Below are 22881 nucleotides of genomic sequence, written 5' to 3' on the forward strand. Positions count from 1 at the left end.
TTTCTTGAGAAGTAATTAATGAGTAATAAAAAATAATGAGAAGTTTGTTTTAAGACTAATTTCGAGTATTAACAATGAAAACGTGGTATTTTTATTGTTAATTTATTGCAGAATCGTAAGCATGGGTTCTCAGTAAGAGAAATCGAAGAAATTGAATTTCGTCGATTACAGCGCCATCTATCATGAATCGAGAAAAATGTTTCAGACAAATTGTATGTGTTTTTAGCCAAAGATTCCGAATATGCAATAAAAAATAGGGGTTCCCATTTAAGATTTCAAACTTGCCCCCCCTCACCACCCAGGGGAAGGGGTGGGGGGGCTCATTTTAACGTCATTGTACGTCCCCCTCGAAATGACAAAATTTTGATTCTAAACATTTTTTCGTAGTGTGCTTATTTTTCGAGTTATTTGGCTGCCTAAGTTAAAATGGGTCACCCTGTATATATATCCACTGAATTCAAAAATTACATCCAGAAATGAAGATATTTACTACAGAATTAATGACCTTAAACGATAAAATTGCTAAATATGTAGAAAGAGATAAGCACCTATATCGCAAAAAAAAAATATATATATATATATATACTATATATGCTATACACTATATATATATATATATATATATATATATATATATATATATATAGTGTTGCGTCCCTGCGGGTCGTCTGTGACCGTTATTCCTGAATCTGCTGTACCCGTCTCCGGGAGAACGTTGCTAAGGGTTGTTGTTAAACAACGGCGTTCATCTGGAGAGAGATCGGCCATCTTAGAGTCTCGCGACGGATGTCACTCCGGGCGGACGTATTCGAGATTACGATAACCGTTATTGTTCTGTGTTCCTTGTATAATAATGTTCTGTGTTATATAAATATGTATTAAAGTTCCTTTCGTTCTTTCAAAGGAGTGTTAATTATTTACTTGCGGTACGCGAGTGTCGGTTGTATCACGCGGATCCGAGTTATATCGATTTCGATCCGCGGACGCAACAATATATATATATATATATATATATATATATATATATATATATATACATACATACATACATACATACATAGATACATACATACATACATACAATGGCACAATACATATATATGTATTATAATATATAATAACGGTTATATTGCTAATTTTACATAACTATTAAATCGCATCCGGTTCAAAATATTGTAAAGCAACCAGCACACGTAAATCGCCTCTGGAATACTTTTTACAATAACCAGCACACGTAAATCGCCTCTGGGATATTTTTTACAATAACCAGCACACGTAAATCGCCTCTGGGATATTTTTTACAATAACCAGCACACGTAAATCGCCTCTGGAATATTTTTTACGATAACCAGCACACGTAAATCGCCTCTGGAATATTTTTTACAATAACCAGCACACGTAAATCGCCTCTGGGATATTTTTTACAATAACCAGCACACGTAAATCGCCTCTGGGATATTTTTTACAATAACCAGCACACGTAAATCGCCTCTGGAATATTTTTTACAATAACCAGCACACGTAAATCGCCTCTGGGATATTTTTCACAATAACCAGCATACGTAAATCGCCTCTGGAATATTTTTTACGATAACCAGCATACGTAAATCGCCTCTGGAATATTTTTTACAATAACCAGCACACGTAAATCGCCTCTGGGATATTTTTTACAATAACCAGCACACGTAAATCGCCTTTGGGATATTTTTTACGATAACCAGCACACGTAAATCGCATCTGGAATATTTTTTACGATAACCAGCACACGTAAATCGCCTCTGGGATATTTTGTACGATAACTAGCACACGTAAATCGCCTCTGGAATATTTTTTTACGATAACCAGCACACGTAAATCGCCTCTGGAATATTTTTTACAATAACCAGCACACGTAAATCGCCTCTAGGATATTTTTTACGATAACCAGCACACGTAAATCGCCTCTGGAATATTTTTTACAATAACCAGCACACATAAATCGCCTCTGGGATATATTTTTAACCAGAACGCTCATGCAAACCGCATCTGGTATAAAATATTTATAACCAGTTCACGAAAAGATCGCATATAGATAATATATAACACACATATAGTATGCTCGGATCAGAAAGAGACGGACAGAGAAGAATGGGCAAAGAGAAAGAGGTAAGAATGAGTGTAAGTGAGCAAGTGTCTATACAAGTGCCAAAAGTAAGAAAAAAAAGGAAATAGTTGGATCTTTCTCCGTAGCAATACTTTATGCTCACTAATATTTAGCGACTGATGTGAATTATTAATCGATATATCGTTGTACAGCCATTCCCTTGCTTACTCATTTCTATTCTCTCTCTCTCTCTCTCTCTCTCTCTCTCTCTCTCTCTCTCTCTCTCTCTCTCTCTCTCTCTCTCTTTCTTTTTTTTGCCAATGTCTGTCCATTTCTTTATAACAAAAATACTATATGAGTACTAAATACTATGTGCATCATATACATATAATGTGTATGTTCATGTATTGTAGTAATTCTAAATTCTATTTAAAGATTAATTTTATGTTACAATTTTTTTATACAAATGTCTTTATGTTGTTTTCTATTTAGGAATTGCTTTAAAGATATAATCAAAAAATAAAAAAGGAAACTTGAAATATTACATTTTTATATAATATTACATTATCATACTTATATTTTTGTGTAAACTGCACGGAAAAAAAATTCAATTATATCTAGCGACATATTAATATATAGTATACATTAAAACAAATCCTTCTAGAATTATGGTATATAAATATCAGGGTTGGGAAGTAACGCGTTACTTGTAACGCCGTTACCGTTACAGTTACTTTTTTTCGGTAACTGTAACGGTAATGGCGTTACAAATTTTATATGTAACGGAAAAAGTAACTTCGTTACATTTTTCGGTAACGAGTAACGAATTTAACAGTTACTTTTATCGTTACTTTTTTCAAATTTTTTGATTTATTTAAGATATTATTCTTGCTATTGTGCGTGATAAAATTTTTATCTTAACCGTAAAGCCGTAAGCAAATCGACCAATTAGCATTCTTAAAATGTTATAAAAATGCTTGAATGTGATTGATCAACTTATGGCTCTTGCAGACCAGTGCGATGACGCGACGCGCGATATCCAATGAGAGCTTTATCTTTTCGGAAAAGCAGAGCTCTCATTTACTACCAGTTCTAAGTACCTTGCAACGAAAATTAGAAAATCTCAATAAATTTGACCTTATAGATTGCCATTCATTAGTTGAAGCTATTCAGCAAGGTTTAAATAAAAGGTAACTTATTAATTTGATTAATACATATGTTATTTAATTTTAAATAAGGATTTAATTGAAAAATATTATTTTATTTTAAACTATTGATTCAAAAGTATTAATTTCAATAAAACAAACAATGTCGCTTAATTTACTATATTTGATTTTAAATTTCTTACAATATTTGAAACAAAAGAATTAATAATAGCAGCATGTTTACATCCAAAATTTAAGTTAAACTGGTTAACCGGAGAAAAAAGAAAACGCGCTGAAAATTACTTGGAGGATTTATTGGGAATCCGATCAACTGAAAATTCTTCAAAAGCTGGAAAATCTGACGATCACGATGATTTTTTCATTTTTGAGCAAAAAACGGTGCAAAATGAATCTGAACAAGAAGAATTGCAACGGTTTTTAAAATCAAATAATTGTAATATAGAAATGTTAAACGACTATCCAAAACTTAAAAAACTTTTTATTAAATATAATACAGCTCTACCAAGCAGTGCATCTGTAGAAAGAATGTTTATCATCGGTGGCTCTGTATTAACACCACAAAGAGGGCATTTAAATGATGATACTATGGAGCAAACAAATTTTATTAAAATTTAATAAAGAATTTCGATAAAATTTAATCATTTATTTTGTAATAAACCTTGAATGAAATCTTGCTTACAATTTTTTAAAAGTTTTTCTTATGCAAAATAATTTATTAGTTTGTATTGTAAAAAAGTAACGGAAATTGTAACGACTCGTTACTTTTTAGTAACTGTAACGGTAACGAGTTACTTTTTAAAATTAGTAACGAGTAACGGTAACGAGTTACTTTTTAGAAAAAATAACGGTAACGGTAACGAGTTACTTTTATAAAGTAACTTTCCCAACCCTGATAAATATACTAACCTTTTGACCCTTATTTTTTTTAAAGAAAGTCTGCGGGCAAAGCGAGGCAAGCGTTTCTCATTACATTTTCGTCCCATTATAGGAACACACTATAACTACATAAACACAACACTCTTTAAATTCGACGCGTTATAACGCGTTATAACGGTTGAGCACACTTTTGCGGTTATCTCTCGTTATGCGTATGTACACAACACGCGCGACTGAGACTGAGACTGAGTACTGCCGCGCACTGATATTATCGCATGTGCCTGGCTGTGTGCGTGTGAATAGTACAGTCGCCTTATTCCCCGATACGTACATACTGACTTAGATACATGCATGCTACAAATATCGCGTAATAATAAAAACAAATGCGCATCTTTATAAACGAATATTCTATAACCGAATAAAAAATTATTTTCATATTGATTAAAATTAATTCGATACATAAAAACATTATTTATTAATATTTTACGACGTGTCATTACAATAATGTAATTAATGCATTTAAATTATTTTCGGATATATAAAATGCGAAATACAGACATTTGGTTTTCTATAGTAACATGACATATATATATACAGGGTGTCCAGCGTCAACCGCATCACCGGTCATGTGCAGGTAGAGCAGGTGAAACCGAGAAGAAAAGTCCTGTACCAATTTTTTATATAACACTTAATAAAAGAGTTATTATTGAGTAAAGTCTGGCCAATCAGCGCCGATCTTTAGCCAGGCGCACGTTGGTGAACCGCGCGCCTGATAGTGTGCGCCGCTGCACTCTTCACAGCGCGCGGCTCACTGACGTGCGCCCGGCTAAAGGTCGGCGCTGATTGGCCAGACTTTACTCAATAATAACTCTTTTATTAAGTGTTATAGAAAAAAAAGATAAAGGACTTTTCTTCTCGATTTCATCTGCTCTACCTGCACACGACCGGTGATGCGATTGACGCCGGACACCCTGTATATATATATATAAATTTTATAATAATTTATATATATTAATCTAACGTGAAAGATTGTAGATAAAGGGAGCCTCACAAGCGAGACTTCGGAACTCTTCGATATTTGTCGTCTCGCTTGCTCCTTCATTCTTTCTCGCTATTGCTTTTGTCGACTCTCCAGCATCGCGCGGGGATCTTTCCTTATATAAACATCTTATAAAATAAAAACTGAAACTTTCATATTGTATTTTATTAGTATAAAAATAATTATAATGGATTAATGAGATTTTTGCGATTAAAATAACACCAAATATGACATAAATCGGATAATTTTAAATGAAATAAGTAATCATAATTTTAATAATATAATTGATTAAAAATAATCCGATTTATGTCATGTTTCGTGTCATTTTAATCGCAAGAATCTCATTAATCCATTATAATTATTTTTATACAAATGAAATGGAAAATACAAGTTTCACTTTTTATATAGAAGATGTTTATATTTTGTAGATAAGGAAAGATCCCCGACGCTGAAGAGTCGACAAAAGCGAGAGCGAGAAAGAATGAAGGAGTAAGTGAGATGACAAATATGAAAGAGTTCCGAAGCCTCGCTCGCGTGACTCCTTTTATCTGTAATCTTTCACGTATATATGTCATCTTACTATAGAAAATAAAACTTTCGTATTTCGCATTTTATATATCTGAAAATAATTGTAATGGATTAATTACATTTTTGCGATTAAAATGACACCAAATACGATATAAATCCGATTATTTTAAATGAAATAAGTAATCATAATTTTAATAACATGACTGATTAAAAATTATCTGATTTATGTCATGTTTAGTATTATTTTAATCGCAAGAATCTCATTAATCTATTAAAATTATTTTGATATCGATAAAATACGAAAAACAGAAATTTTACGAACGATATGTAACCCGAGATATTATAGATAAAGAGAGCCTCGCGAACGAGACTTCGGAACTGTTTGATGTTTGTCATCTCGCTTGCTCCTCGTTCTTTATTGTATTCTTTCATCCCCATTATTATATTCTTTTATTTCTTCGACTTTTATTCTTTCTATATTCTCGTCTTCCTACATAATAATACATTAATTTATTCGTCTTTATTTTATACAACATAAATGAGATATTGTGTATGTCATAAATAGAAAAAGTATTTAATTATGTGCATTTTTGTATGTACATGTGTTGTATTTAACTATAATTAAATAGAAAAAGAAAATAACTTGTATATCTCATTTATGATGTATCAAATAAACATAAATAAATAAATTTATTTATTCTCATGTAGGGACACGAGAATAGAAAGAATAAAAATTAAGCAAATAAAAGAATATAATAATGGCAATAAAAGAATACAATATACAATAATGAACGAGCAGAAAGAAAGAGAGAGAGAGAGAGAGAGAGAGAGAGAGAGAGAGAGAGAAGCGCGAGTGAACGCGTAAGTGAATATGCGAGGAGCATGAAGCTAAGCGATACGTAGTACATAGCGAGCGAGCGATTAGAAAAAGACAGAGCGTATGATCGAGAGAAAAAAGATACTGCAATAATGTTAGTGCGTACATGTATATTACTCTCACATGCATGAAAGAGACAAAGGTAGTACGATTATGTCTGTCCTTGTCATATAAGATTGCAGCTCCGTCTATCGCGACATCACGCAACTAATCTACTGCTCTGTTTTACTCTTGAGCCTCCATCTCGCACACACACATATGCACGAAAATTTTATTTTGCAAAATCTTTTTTATAAAGCTTCTAAACTCACTTCTCTAAGTTCACTTATACTCTTTGATGAAATGCCGAGTGCGGAGTTTACTGATTAGGCACGTGTAGATTACAAATTTGTTATATTAAGTAAATGTTGACGCAGAAGCCGATAACAAAACTATAATTTTCTCATTTTTTTTAACTTTTCATATGAAATGTTAAACTCCGCACTCCGTTATTATGTGTACCTTAATTGTGGAAAAGGATTTGTTGATATCTATAATCAACAAAAAGATTTTGCAAAATAAAGAATATTCGCGTTCTGTCGGTAATCCGGCATCCTCTTAAGGCTTATACTTATGACAAGAACTTGAATATGGGTATAGAAAATAAAGGATGCGCTGCTTAGTGGTAAATGAATAAATATATATACTATTAAATAATATAAATAAATTATATAAATGGCTAAAAGCTGCAAATTCTGCTACCAATTTGCCGTCAAATTGCACGCACGCAGATCCTGCTCGGTTTTTACTATCAATCTGCCATCAGACTGCGCGCGCGCAGATCTTGCTCGGTTTTTGCCACCAATCAAGTTATGTTAGCAAATCCTGCTCGTTTTCTGCTGTCAGATTCTATGAGCATACTCTGCTTTGTTTCTGGCATCAATCTGTCGATTTAATCTGTAATAACAACTTCTGTACCAAATTTGTATCTTTTTTGCTAACAATAGTTGATAGCAGGCACTTAGCATGATCTGCTTTTGATAAATTTGGCTATCTGAGGACATCGTTATTCCCTCCATGCTTTTCATGATCGCCATATTGGTCCCGCAGCTGTCCATGTATAATCTAAAATGTCTTAAAAATGTCTCAGAGATGTTCAAAATCTTTTTTTTTAAATAACATTACAAATATATTTTTTTCTCACTTACGGTACGCCGATTGCGATTAGTTTACACGTAGAATTCACTACGTGCAAACTAACCGCAGACATAGAACACATTCACTTAACGACCGCAACGCTCACGAGCATTATCTGTCTTTGTTTAATTTTCGGTGAACAATAAAGATGAAATGATACGTGAGCGTGCTGTCGTTAAGTGGAACGGGCCCGTAGCGGTCAGCCAATCAGCAAGCGGAACGCCATTGTCGCTTTTCTGATTATATAGGACTTTATATAAAAGGTATAGTAAGCCTTTACCCTTAAGAAATTGACCAATCACAATGAAGTATGAGGAGAATTATTGAGTTTGTGATTAGTCAATTTCTTAAGGCTTAAGGCTTACTAGACTTATGGTAGATCTGGATTAAGAAAATTGATTAGTTCATTTCCTTATGCATATGCTTATAGACCAATCAATTTCCTTATGCTTACGGTTATGCGCTTATGCAAAAGTCTATGCTCCGGCCCTAAACTCGTATGAAAAATTGTATCGTGGGAAACGGACTTTAGGATAACTTCTTTAATCTAATATTACTTGCAATTTCTTGATGATCTGCATTAACCTATAATTTTTGACGATTTTGAAACTGACCTTTTATCGAAACCTGTTGCATTTGTATCGTACGTAAATATGTAAGTATATGTACAAATTTAGGTTGTTAAGTTTTTTTTAAATCGGGATCAAAGAAATAACCATCTAATTTCTTCTTAATATTCTTCGCTTTTGGTATTAACCTAGACGGTACAAGAAGGCCAAGAGACATCAGTACAAAACTATCTCTTCTTTCAATTTTGACAAAAAAATTCGAAAGCAAAGCAATTTGAAATTTCAACATAAAAATGGCGATAACACGAAAACAATGCATTTCCGGATTTATGTTCATACTAAATTTTTCTTATTTTTGAGTCCCCAATCATCTCCAAAGTGATTGAAACTTTTAAAACATCCTACATATATATATATGTATACAGAGTATAACAGAGCGCCAGTATCAGCAGTTTTTTGAGGAAACATCGCATTTTCGTGAAAAATGTTTCTTGCAAAAGTTGTAAAGCTCTAAATAGCACTTTATATAATAATATTAGTATGACACCTCGAATAGCACCGTCAAGGTCATATATAAATCATTTTGAATTTTTTAAATAGAATTCTTCATTTTTTATTACATATTCTTGTAGCTTACCTCGACAGCTTTCCAAAACACTATAATGAAATATTTTTTCATTAAGTACTTTTTAAGTTATTTTATATTTTAATCTGACATACTTTGATATAAAAAATATTTCGTAAAATATTCAGTTTTCGATAATCTTACCGTAATACTTTTACCATATGTATAGAATAATGAAACAAATCAATTAGTATAAAAAAATAATTGTTTTTAAGAAAATTATTTACAATGTATTTTTTTAAACAATTATTTGTTTTTTTTTTTTGCACTAATTGATTTGTCTCATTATTTTGTACATAAAAGTATTACGGTAAGATTATCGAAAACTAAATATTTTACGAGATATTTTATTTTTTATATCAAAATATGTCAGATTAAAATATAAAATAACTCGAAAAATACTTTATTATAGTTGAAAAGTTTTCAAGATAAGCTATATGCAATGAAAAATGGAGGATTCTGTTTAAGAAAACACCGATCACATTAACCTGGTCTTGAAAAAGTCACTCAAGATTAAGACTATATCTGTAACTCCTTTCAAACCATACAACTTTTGTTTGAGACACATTTTTTCGTCTCTTCCATATTATTCGAGATATTTGCCTGCGGCATTTAAAATAGGACATATATATACACACACATTCAACATAATAATTATATTAAAAACTTAAAGTCAGAAAAGAATAAAAATGTATTTTATTTTTAGGTAATTATTTACATTAACGTCTTATCTCGCCAATTACTTTGACCTTGACATATGTTGTCAAGGATATGATCCTGAGTAACTTTTCCTTATAACTTAATCGACGGTCTCTTATAGTTTTTGAGATATTTAAAGTTGAAGTTAGATTCGAAACGAAAATTTGGTTTGTGTTATATAATGTATCTTGAATCAAATTTTAATTTTATATCAGAAATAGGTTTGGGTTAGGTTATATTCTCAAAAAGTAATGGTCGCCGATTAAGTTATAAGAAAAAGTTACTCAGGATTATGTCCTTGACAACATATGTCAAGGTCAAGGTCATCGGCGAGGTGCGTTAATGTAAATAATTACCTATTTTTACTTTTGTTTTTCTTTCTCTAGAAAAACTATTTAGTTTTTTTGCTCAAATATGACTTTAAAATTATATTATGATTTACTCTCGCAACCGTCGAGAGCACTATACATATTTCTCAAAATATGTGATATACCTTTTGAGCAGAAGATTGTAAATTTAAAAAATCTCGAGCAATATACTTCAGAGTTTGAACAAATTAATCCATTCAAGAAAATCCCCGTCATAGAGCATAATGATTTCAAACTTATTGAAAGGTATTTTTTTTCTAAGAAATAATAAATATGAAATATAAAAATAATAAATATTTTTGTTTTCATTGTTTTAATTATCTTAATACTGTTCTTTATAGTGTAGGGATTACACGATACATATGTAGAGAATTTAAAGTAGATGATCATTGGTATCCATCTGATTCAAAACATCAAGCAAAAGTTGATGAATATCTCGAATGGCAACATCTCAATACAAGACTTCATTGTGCATCTTATTTCTTAATAAAGGTAATGATCACTTTTACATACTTTCTTTATACATGGTGTTCAAAAAAAGTGGGATCAATTTTTAAAAGTATGTAGTACTCGTAAAAACGAATCAAAAAGTTTTACTAAATAGTACTTCAAAAATCATTTATTACCGAGTTATAAAGAATTTTCTGTTATTAAATAAATTTAATCTACAGCAGATGTTCGATGTGCCCTCTGTTCATTTCAATACATCATTCAAAACGTTCAAAAATTCCAGGTTTGTTTCGTATTTATTGACAATAATTTTCAATCCATAAATAAAAATCTAACAGATTAAACAAAGTCGTCGACCTTAGAAGCTCGTGAGGGACGAGTGTACGAGCGATCTCGTATAAAATACCATACAATGTATATTCGAAATAAGTTCTATCTATAATAACAGAATATGTTTTATTTACTCGGAAATAAATGGTGTTTGGAATACTACTTAAGACTTTTTAAATTGTTTTTACGAGGATACTCCAAAAATTTCGTACCACTTTCTATATATCTGCTGCATAAAAATATATCTATAGATTCTTTTTGCTTTATTTTTTATATTCTAGTTTCTTAATCCACTTATGCAAAACAGACCAGCAAAGCCAGAAAAAGTAGCTGAATTTGAAAGTCGTATGAGTAATTGTCTTGACATTATCGAAAATGTATGGCTAAAAGATACGCAATTCTTAATTGGAAACACAATCAGTGTGGCTGACATATTCTGTGCTTGTGAACTGGAACAACCACGTAAGTTATATAAATTTTTGCTTCCCCAAGCATTATAAAAGGCACTATATCTGTATCACAATTTTAATAATAAAATTTTTTGTAGGTATGGCCGGTTATGATCCGAGAAAAGGGAGACCACGATTGACTGCTTGGATGAAAAAAGTTGGTGAAGCAACAAGTCCATATTATCAAGAAGCTCATAAATTTTTAAATAAAATTGCTGAAGCCAAGCCAACTCAAAGCTTCAATTTTAAGCTTTAATTTTAAAAACAGTAACATTCATATATCGTTTGTTTTAAACGATAGATGATAATATTTTTAATATTTTATTTATTGGATACTTTTATATTTTTTGAAAAAATTTTAAAATTTATATGTGTTATATTCCCAGCAAGCAAAATGATGCAAACTTTGCACAAAGTTTGTAGCAAACCCGAGCATGTCTTTACAGCAAAATTGTAACAAGGTGTGTCCGGATAAAGTTTAGCTTTTGCTGGCAAGGCTTGTCGCAATAGTGTGATGCACATTTTACGCAAATAATAGACCAAACCTTGCCGTGCACGGCATGACAGCAAATTTGTGGCAAGAACAGGACAAACTTTGCTGTGCACGGGATGATAGCAAATTTGTTGCAAGAATAGAGCAAACCTTGCCGTGCACGGGATGACAGCAAATTTGTGACAAGAATAGGGCAAACCTTGCCGTGTTCGGCATGATAGCAAATTTGTGATAATTCTCTGTATAGGATGATTCAGAAACTCTGCGACAAACTCTGAGGAACGATAAATCTCGCAGAGAGGAATATTTTTTCTGAAGCAATCCATCATGTTTTCTGACGCGTCGTTTAAGAATATGCGACCGAGCAGACAAGAGTCTTAAATGGCATTTATTATAATTATGAGATGATAATAAAATATATAAATAATTGAAAATGAATTCATAATATAATGAATATATGAATTTTATATATATATATACATATATATATATATATTTACATTTTAAGTAAACAATAAACGGATGATTTAAACTTTTTTAGACATTTATCTGTCCGATCTAAGAGAGACAATCAGTCCAATATCTTAATTCCCTATGTTTGGGATTGTATCAGTAATTGAACTGATAGAAATAATTATATTTTTAATCTTCTGTCAGTTGCTTTTTGCAAGCTTTATATACTTCTCATGACTAAAAATCAAATATGAGATGGATGCATATAGCGCGTCGCATAGCGATGAACAAACGAACTATCGGCTGAATACTATATTTTTGTAAAGTTTGTAATAAAGTAAAGTTGTAAATTTGCTGTCATGCCATGCATGGCAAGGCTTGCTCTGTTATTTGCGTGAATTTTGCATCTCGTTGTGCCAGAGTATAGTTTGTTCTGTTCTTTTCGTAAATATGTTATCATATTGTGTACAATAAGGTTTGCTCTTGTCGTAAATTTGCTATTATAGCGTGTATAATAAAATTTGCTACTAATTGATGTAAAGTTTGTGTTACACCGTGAATAGCATCATACATGTTCTTCTTTGCGTAAAATTTACGAGCAAACCTTTTTCTATTATTTACAGCATCGTGAGACAAAAAATGTTGCTGTCAATTTGCTTCAAACTTTTTGACAAACCAAAACAAGACAAACGTTTGCTAGACAATTGTTGTCAAAATTAAAACACACCTTGTCGCAAAGCTTTGGCAAAACGTGATTTTAACATTCTTGGCTATCTGAGTTATATGTACAGAGTATCCTAGACCACCCGTACACCCCTTTTCTTTCAAAAACTAAGCATTTTAGAGAAAAACGTTTTGTACAAAAATTGTATGGTTTTGAGGGGAACATAAGATGATATCATTGGTTTGACCTTGGATGGCATCGTTAAGGTCAAGTTAAGGACACCTTTAATTTCTTAAATGGAACGCCCTATTTTTTATTGCATATTCTTATAGCTTACCCCGAGAACTTTCCAAAACACTACAATAAAGTATTTTTTCATTAGTGCAAAAAAACAAATAATTGTTTAAAAAAATACATTGTAAATAATTTTCTTAAAAACGATTATTTTTTATGCTGATTGATTTGTCTCATTATTCTGTACATAAAAGCATTACGATAAGATTATCGAAAACTAAATATTTTCCAAGATATTTAATTTTTTATATCAAAATATGTCAGATTAAAATACAAAATAACTCAAAAAGTACTTAATGAAAAAATATTTATTATAGTATTTTGGAAAGCTCTCGATATAAGCTATAAGAATATGCAATAAAAAATAGGGGGTTCCATTTAGGAAATCAAAGGTGTCCTTGACTTGACCTTAACAATGCTACCCAAGGTCAAACCAATGACACCATCTTATGTTCCCCTCAAAACCATACAATTTTTGTTCAAAACGTTTTTCTCTAAAATGCTTAGTTTTTGAAAGAAAAGAGGTGTACGGGTGGTGTAGGACATCCTGTACATGTATACATACATAGGTGGATCAAAAAGTAACCTGTTTCAAAATAGCAGACAAATTTTAAATTCAAGTTTTATTTTATTTTTTTACATAATCCCCTCGAAGTTCAACGCACTGAATTTAACATTTTTCCAATATTCCAATTCTTTCCCGGAAGTAATTTTCTTCGAGGTCTTCAAAGTACTCGTTTTCCACTCGCCATATAATATTGCAGAAATACTGTAATGTTCGAAAACGGTACAGAAATATTTCATTAATATTTCAATTGTAACTTTGTATCCGAAATATTTGAGAAATGTATATCTGCATCATGTTTTTTTACAATATTGCATTTGCAATATTTCTGAAATCTTTCAGAATAGTAACTAGTATTAAGGTTATAGTTTATTTGCTTACCGCTTTGCAGCGCGCTATTCACTATCTATACCCGTATTCAAATTTTTGTCATGAATGTATATAAAGCCTGCAAAATACAGTTAATAATATTGTAATTATTTTTATCAGTTTAATTTCTGTTGCGATTTCCGTCCCGGAAAATACAGATATTGAACTGCTTTTTAGAAAATCGAACAAATAAATGTCCGATTTCCACTTATTCGGACAATTTCTATCCAAATCAGTGAAAATCGTTCGTTATTATCTATTTAAAATATAAAACAGAAATTAACTTCCATATAAATAAAATTTTTAATTTTATATATTAAATTATTTAAATTTATCTATAATATATATGACTTTAATGTATATTATTATATATTATTACTGTAATTGATTTTAGTTTTGTCGTCAAACAAACATCAGAAAGTCTCGTGGATGTGACATATCGACATCATTTTCGGATCTTATGAGACCTAACTTAGGATGTCTAAGTGGTCATTTTGTGATCAAAATTTACCGTTATTATGACGTCAGTTTGCTACTTGAGATATGTTTCAGAAATATTTCAGTTATATTATCGAAATATTGCTAAAATCTTTTAGCAAGGTTGCATTTGAAATGATTGTGGACATTGAAACATTGCAAAAATGTTGTGAAATATTTCTGTAATATTGTTGAAAGGTGTAATATTTCAAATAGAATATTGCAGCAATGTATCGGAAATACTACATGTTAAGTGGGTTACGGCCTCCTGTCTATTGTTTTGATTTTTGTTTCTGATGTGTAATGGTGAATCCAAAATCTAATAATCACAAATCACCGCATGAAATTCACCGGATTTTTCTTAAATAATTCCAGATATTGTTGTAATGATTAAACTCGAATTTGTTCTAGAGTGAGCAATCGCGGCACTCATCTTGTGGAGTGTTTTTTTCATATCCAATTCTTCGTGTAAAATATAAAATACCCGATCACTTGAGATGCTTATGGCTTTTGCAATTTCATGCAATTTTAATCTACGTTCATTCAAAACCATGTCCAGGACTTCATAGATGTTTTCTTGACTCATTGACTGTTTTTGGATGTCCTGAACATCTTCAATGCTCGATCTGCCACATTTGAATTTATTCACCCAAAATCGTATAGTTTCGTAGAAAGGACAAGATTCACCCAATGTAGGAAGCATTCTTTCATGGATCTCCTTAGCTGTTTTTCCTTCTAAAAAAAAGAACTAAGTCATAGCTCGTATTCCAACTTTATCTATTTTATACTTTCTCCCGAGACGCTTGTGTTCAAATAATTCAAACAAATATTTAGCAAACTTCACAGGCGTTCTTAAAAAGGATGGAACTATACAATGACATATGTATTTATCGCTTTCTCACATAACGAATACACGAATCAAAAGTAGTAACTTTTTGATTCACCCTCGTACATACATACATATATGTATGTGTGGATATGTGTGTGTGTGTGTGTGTGTTTAACATACTTCTACAATGTCACTATCAGAGAGAAGCCTGAGAGAGGCAATGCCCGCGATTTTCGTGGGACTTTTTCTAAGCCGTAGAGCAGCGCCGTGCATCCACTTTTAGAAATTGGGAACATTTACTCACATCCACTTTTCGGTACTGTCGCTCAAATCTCCATATGGTTCATATCCGTGTTACATCCACTTTTCGATCTTTTCGATAGTACACTGATTGCTTGACAAAAAGAGATGTTGGCGCCGTCTTTGTCTCTCTTTCATCGCGTATGTGTGTAGTATCCATGAAAGCACACACCGATACGTTGAGCACACGAAAGCGATCGTTGAGAGATAAATCTAGATAAGGAGCGACAATCGCGTGTTATCCTTGTTCCTCTAACGTATCGCTTTACGGTCGAAATACAACCTGAAAATGCTTTCTGGCCTCTCGTGGCAGAAAGCAGTAATGCAATAACATTAATGGGCGCCTATTTTTTGAGAATTTTATACTTGTATATAAACATATGTGTATATATATGTTTAAATTATAGTTAAAATTATACGTAAAACTGTATGTTGATTAATAATAATAGTAGAATAATAGGTAACAGAGTGAACAAATACATAAGATGTAAGACAAGGGTGCCTGTTAGACTTGATAACTTGTTGCTTCGTTACTACCCTGCAAGCAAAATGATGCAAACTTTGCACAAAGTTTGCAGCAAACCCGAGCATGTTTTTACAGCAAAATTGTAACAAGGTGTGTCCGGATAAAGTTTAGCTTTTGTTGGCAAGGTTTGTCGCAATAGTGTGATGCACATTTTACGCAAATAATAGACCAAATCTTGCCGTGCACGGCATGATAGCAAATTTGTGACAAGAACAGGACAAACTTTGCTGTGCACGGGATGATAGCAAATTTGTTGCAAGAATAGAGCAAACCTTGCCGTGCACGGGATGACAGCAAATTTGTGACAAGAATAGGGCAAACCTTGCCGTGTTCGGCATGATAGCAAATTAGTGATAATTCTCTGTATAGGATGATTCAGAAACTCTGCGACAAACTCTGAGGAACGATAAATCTCGCAGAGAGGAATATTTTTTCTGAAGCAATCCATCATGTTTTCTGACGCGTCGTTTAAGAATATGCGACCGAGCAGACAAGAGTCTTAAGTGGCATTTATTATAATTATGAGATGATAATAATATATAAATAATTGAAAATGAATTCATAATATAATGAATATATGAATTTTATATATATATACATATATATATATATATATATATATATATATATATATATATATTTACATTTTAAGTAAACAATAAACGGATGATTTAAACTTTTTTAGACATTTATCTGTCCGATCTAAGAGAGACAATCAGTCCAATATCTTAATTCCCTATGTTTGGGATTGTATCTGTAATTGAACTGATAGAAATAATTATATTTTTAATCTTCTGTCAGTTGCTTTTTGCAAGCTTTATATAGTTCTCATGACTAAAAATTAAATACGAGATGGATGCATATAGCGCGTCGCATAACGATGAACAAACGAACTATCGGCTGAATACTATATTTTTGCAAAGTTTGTAATAAAGTAAAGTTGTAAATTTGCTGTCATGCCATGCATGGCAAGGCTTGCTCTGTTATTTGCGTGAATTTTGCATCTCGTTGTGCCAGAGTATAGTTTGTTCTGTTCTTTTCGTAAATATGTTATCATATTGTGTACAATAAGGTTTGCTCTTGTCGTAAATTTGCTATTATAGCGTGTATAATAAAATTTGCTACTAATTGATGTAAAGTTTATGTTACACCGTGAATAGCATCATACATGTTCTTCTTTGCGTAAAATTTACGAGCAAACCTTTTTCTATTATTTACAGCATCGTGAGACAAAAAATGTTGCCGTCAATTTGCTTCAAACTTTTTGACAAACCAAAACAAGACAAACGTTTGCTAGACAATTGTTGTCAAAATTAAAGCAAACCTTGTCGCAAAGCTTTGGCAAAACGTGATTTTAACATTCTTGGCTATCTGGGTATAATATCGATGATACTTCGTGTATCATATCAACGGGATAGAGAAATAGCACGATTATCAATCCTTGTTTGACATTATTTTGTTAATGCAATTCACAAAAAAATAAATACAAAAAATTACTTAACTCTTAATGCAATAACGTCGATCACATCGATCACCAATTTCCAGTTTAAAAGTGCCCCGTGCCAAAGTGATCAAGTTGTTTTGAAATTAATCATAAGCTTTACCAGATAGGCCTGTAACGAAAAGGATTAAAATTAAAGTGACATACAAATACTTGGCGTGCCCGATCTGAAATAAAAATTTCCAAAAGATTATCAGAAATCATTATCAATATGTTAATTATCAGAAATCATTATCGATATATTAATAAAAATAAATGACTTATAATGCGACTCGGGCACGCCAAGTTTTTTTATGTCACTTTAATTTTAATCCTTTTCGTTACATTATCTGGTAAAGCTTATGATTAATTTCAAAACAACTTGAAATTGGTGATCGATGTGATCGACGTTATTGCATTAAGAGTTAAGTAATTTTATGACGTACCATTTGTAATAAAATCCGCAATATATTTGTGCTATTTTATATATTATATATAATATTTATTTGGGGGGAGACATAATAATGTAATTCTATAAAAATAAAGTGTATCTTAATTTTCTCGAGAAAATCTGTTTCTATAAATGCAAGACTGATTTTATCAAACAAATATTATTTCAAATTACAAACTGAACGGCTTCTATGTACTTGGCTAGTTAACTTGATTTTATATTTAGTTTTGAATTTTTAAAGGTTTTTATTTTTTAGAGTTATTTTTTAGAAGAAACTCATTTTTTAGTTTTTGATTTTTTATGAAAATTATTTTTCAAGGAAATTTTTTTATCGTTATTTTTTAAGGATAAATATTAAACTTTTTTTACGTACAAGTTGGGATTTTTTTTATATACTTGGCGTATTTTTTTTTATCTTTGTGAGGTTTTTTTGTAGGATCTCATTGCTTTTTGTAAAAATTTAAAGTTTGACATTTTTCCTGCAAAATATAAAGTACTACATTATGCAGTATTTATATGGATGCGATTTTTTTTTAATCTATTCAATAGAAAGGAAATTTTTTTTAAAAGAAATTAAACAGTATATATTTACAAAGCTTATACCATACTGAATATAAATATTGAATACAAGATTATAAATAATCTTAAATATCAATCACTTATCTATCTTATTTTTATAGATAATTTTAATACAGAAATTAAACTGTATAGAAACCGTATAATCAATAATAATAATATAACTGAATAAATATCAAAATATAGAAAGCAATAGGAAGGCAATTGTTTTTATTACGAAGATGGACTGTTTCTTGTTCATACATTTAATATGAATATGACACAAGTCCATTCTATTGAATAAACGCATACATTTTAACAATATATAATTCAAGGAGTGTTTATATATGTACGACCCAACTGGCAATTGTTCGATTGTTAACACAACGTTTCGACCATATGGTTTTGGTCCTTATCACAAGTGAACTAAAATTACAAGAAATAATGATAATCCCGTTACAAAAATGAAATAAACAAATTTATGTACCTGCATTAGTTAAAGTTGAAAGAGAAAAAAGTCGCTATGTCATAATGACACACTGTGTCAATCTCTCTATTTAAGGTACCGAGAAAGACTAAACGACCTTTATTAATCTATCGTATATGTTATTTAAATTTTCTGTGTCCTTTTGAGAGTTAATAGTGTTGTCATATTTTTTAATAAAGAACATTTCAGCTATTTCTCTCTTTCTTACATGTTTTTCAGTATGCAGGATATCAGGCGTTGATCAATCGAAGTCATGATCAAATTCTAATTTGTGTTTACTAATTACCGAAAGATTACTAGCGTGCATTTTTATATTATTAAAATGTTCCTTGACGCGGGTAGCTAAATGTCTTTTCGTTTGACCAATATATGAAGCACTACAGTTCTTGCAATTTATTCTATAAACGACCTCCGTTCTATTACTAATAGGCAGCACATCCTTACCACGTTTAATCAATGAGTTCAATTTTTAGGTACAATACATTGTAGACAACATTAAAACCCATATCCTTAAAAAACCGACCGATATTGTCACTCAAACTTTCAACAAAAGGTAATGTAATGTAAGAGGGCTTGTCTACATTATTTTCCTCAGTCCTCGGAGTAACATTACCACGGTGTTTCAAAAAATTAAGTCTCTTATAAACATAACGGTTTACAACGTGTCTCGGAAAACAATTATTGAGTAAAATCCGTTTCACGACATCAATATTTTTACTATGAAACTGATCGTCAGACAATAAAATAGCATGGTCAACGAGATTAAAAATGGTGTTCATTTTATATTTAAAAGGATGGTTGGAATAAAAATTAATATATCTGTTGAAACAAGTAGGTTTTCTATACCAATTAGTTAAAATTTTTCCATTAAAGCGGATGACAGTGGTGTCCAAAAAATTAATACATGAGTCCGACTCTGTTTCATGCGTGAATTTTAAGCGTTGGTGATAACTGTTGAAAACCAACTTAATCTCGTCTACCTTTGCACGGGGAACGATGGCAAAGATATCATCCACGTATCTATAATAAACAGGAACAATAAAATTCAACAAACTCAAACAATGGGATCTCCTCTATCACCTATTTTGGCAGATATTGTGATGGACGATTTGGAGACACATTGTTGGAGATCCCATTGTTTGAGTTTGTTTAATTTTATTGTTCCTGTTTATTATAGATACGTGGATGATATCTTTGCCATCGTTCCCCGTGCAAAGGTAGACGAGATTAAGTTGGTTTTCAACAGTTATCACCAACGCTTAAAATTCACGCATGAAACAGAGTCGGACTCATGTATTAATTTTTTGGACACCACTGTTATCCGCTTTAATGGAAAAATTTTAACTAATTGGTATAGAAAACCTACTTGTTTCAACAGATATATTAATTTTTATTCCAACCATCCTTTTAAATATAAAATGAACACCATTTTTAATCTCGTTGACCATGCTATTTTATTGTCTGACGATCAGTTTCATAGTAAAAATATTGATGTCGTGAAACGGATTTTACTCAATAATTGTTTTCCGAGACACGTTGTAAACCGTTATGTTTGTAAGAGACTTAATTTTTTGAAACACCGTGGTAATGTTACTCCGAGGACTGAGGAAAATAATGTAGACAAGCCCTCTTACATTACATTACCTTTTGTTGAAGGTTTGAGTGACAATATCGGTCGGTTTTTTAAGGATATGGGTTTTAATGTTGTCTACAATGTATTGTACCTAAAAATTGAACTCATTGATTAAACGTGGTAAGGATGTGCTGCCTATTAGTAATAGAACGGAGGTCGTTTATAGAATAAATTGCAAGAACTGTAGTGCTTCATATATTGGTCAAACGAAAAGACATTTAGCTACCCGCGTCAAGGAACATTTTAATAATATAAAAATGCACGCTAGTAATCTTTCGGTAATTAGTAAACACAAATTAGAATTTGATCATGACTTCGATTGATCAACGCCTGATATCCTGCATACTGAAAAACATGTAAGAAAGAGAGAAATAGCTGAAATGTTCTTTATTAAAAAATATGACAACACTATTAACTCTCAAAAGGACACAGAAAATTTAAATAACATATACGATAGATTAATAAAGGTCGTTTAGTCTTTCTCGGTACCTTAAATAGAGAGATTGACACAGTGTGTCATTATGACATAGCGACTTTTTTCTCTTTCAACTTTAACTAATGCAGGTACATAAATTTGTTTATTTCATTTTTGTAACGGGATTATCATTATTTCTTGTAATTTTAGTTCACTTGTGATAAGGACCAAAACCATATGGTCGAAACGTTGTGTTAACAATCGAACAATTGCCAGTTGGGTCGTACATATATAAACACTCCTTTAATTTATCTACTAGCGACATCTCAAAATTAAACATCAATATATAATTCCTTCTAAAATGTATTCTAATAAATGATATAACCAAAAAAGATCAAATATTTTTTGCATTTATTGATTTATTAAATATGTTTATATATCGCGGAATAGTGTAACACAAAAAGAAAAATAATAAAAAGGGTAATAAAGTCACTAAGAAAATCGCGAAATAGTGCAAGGAAGAGAAGTGATTTCTTCTAATCAATGTCATATTAAACAAAGTTGATTATATTAGTAAAACTGAGCGAATGTTTATTTGAGTGAATCTGTGCATTGTCTATTAACATATTTATCATAAATACATTGTTGAGAAATGATTATGGAAGATTTTGGCTGACTATGTTTTCGAAAACGATAAGTTAATAATTATACTCGCGAACGCGCATTCGTATATAATGTTTATTTAATTTTACATAAATGTAATTAATACATAATTAATATTTTTAAGTTAACATAAATATGACTAAGCAATGAGTTTATGTTAATAGCAAAATAAATCTTGTGAGAATTCACATTTTTAATTGGCATAAAGAATAATGAAATGATAAAATCATATCGAAGCACTTTTATAATCTACAAACATTTAATGGATCTGGAATTATTCGTAACGTTTAATTTTGGAAATGTATGAATCTTTATTTAGATTTTATATATAAATTTAATCAATGCGTAATTAATATTTTTAGGTCATTTACAAATAGCTAAGCAATGAGTTGCATGTTATATTAAATAACAAAACAAATCTTGTGGAAATTTTATCAAAAATATTACATAGACAGTTGAATTAAAAGCGTAAAAATTAGCGCCCGAAATAGAAATGTTGAGCATTAGTCAAGAAAAAGAAATAAGGTAAGACTAAATTCTCTAGGGACAAGATTTATTGTTAATCTATTTAACTTTTTTTGACATAATGATTGAACTTATTTTTTAGAACAATAAGAAACATGGAAATTGATGGTTTATTCGGAGAACTGCCTTTTGCAATATGATGTTATCGGAGAGCATTAGAATATCTGTCATCGACAAAAAGTAGTTCAAATTTGAATCAAAATGAGGGGGAAGAATTGATTAGTGATACTAAATTACAGATTTTATTAGAGGATCGTATAAAAGTTTATAATAATTTGGCAGCTGCATTGGTTAAAAACCTATGATGCAGCTTTAGAAAATTTGAAACATGTTTCGAGGTGTCAATTACAAGATGTTAAAACACTACTTAGTACTAGAAAAAATATTGCAAAAATTCTAATCTTCTTATTCACAATATTTAATCTTTTTTAAAATAAGTTTTATATATTCTTGATTTATATTTTACA

At 31.0% G+C, this 22881-nt stretch overlaps 1 protein-coding gene and 1 long non-coding RNA gene across 5 annotated transcripts; one reads left to right on the forward strand and one right to left on the reverse strand.

Annotated features, from left to right (window-relative positions):
• The first annotated feature begins 8228 nt into the window (after positions 1 to 8228).
• On the forward strand, positions 8229 to 17343 carry LOC138932934 (glutathione S-transferase theta-3). 4 transcript variants are annotated; one of them, XM_070295256.1, is made up of 6 exons: positions 8229 to 8400; positions 10025 to 10252; positions 10348 to 10498; positions 11068 to 11248; positions 11334 to 11392; positions 14468 to 17343. In XM_070295256.1, the coding sequence occupies exons 2-6, from the start codon at positions 10053 to 10055 to the stop codon at positions 14657 to 14659; spliced, it is 783 nt and encodes a 260-aa protein (XP_070151357.1). In that variant the 5' UTR covers positions 8229 to 8400; positions 10025 to 10052; the 3' UTR covers positions 14660 to 17343. The 4 variants fall into 4 exon arrangements, with proteins under 4 accessions (XP_070151357.1, XP_070151359.1, XP_070151360.1 ...); XM_070295258.1 differs by lacking the exon at positions 14468 to 17343 and adding an exon at positions 12805 to 14461 and having other exon boundaries at positions 8233 to 8400; XM_070295259.1 differs by lacking the exon at positions 14468 to 17343 and adding an exon at positions 12270 to 12722 and having other exon boundaries at positions 8234 to 8400.
• Positions 13615 to 16814, reverse strand: LOC138932935 (uncharacterized). The gene is made up of 3 exons (XR_011446884.1): positions 15684 to 16814; positions 14086 to 15285; positions 13615 to 13908 (listed from the first exon to the last, which is right to left on the reverse strand). It is a non-coding gene; the product is annotated as an uncharacterized lncRNA (long non-coding RNA).
• Positions 17344 to 22881: the final 5538 nt, after the last annotated feature.

Source organism: Polyergus mexicanus, unplaced genomic scaffold (assembly GCF_030449975.1).
Source record: "Polyergus mexicanus isolate NDT 795.1 unplaced genomic scaffold, iyPolMexi1.0 SCAF_5, whole genome shotgun sequence".
Taxonomy (NCBI): Eukaryota; Metazoa; Arthropoda; class Insecta; order Hymenoptera; family Formicidae; genus Polyergus; species Polyergus mexicanus.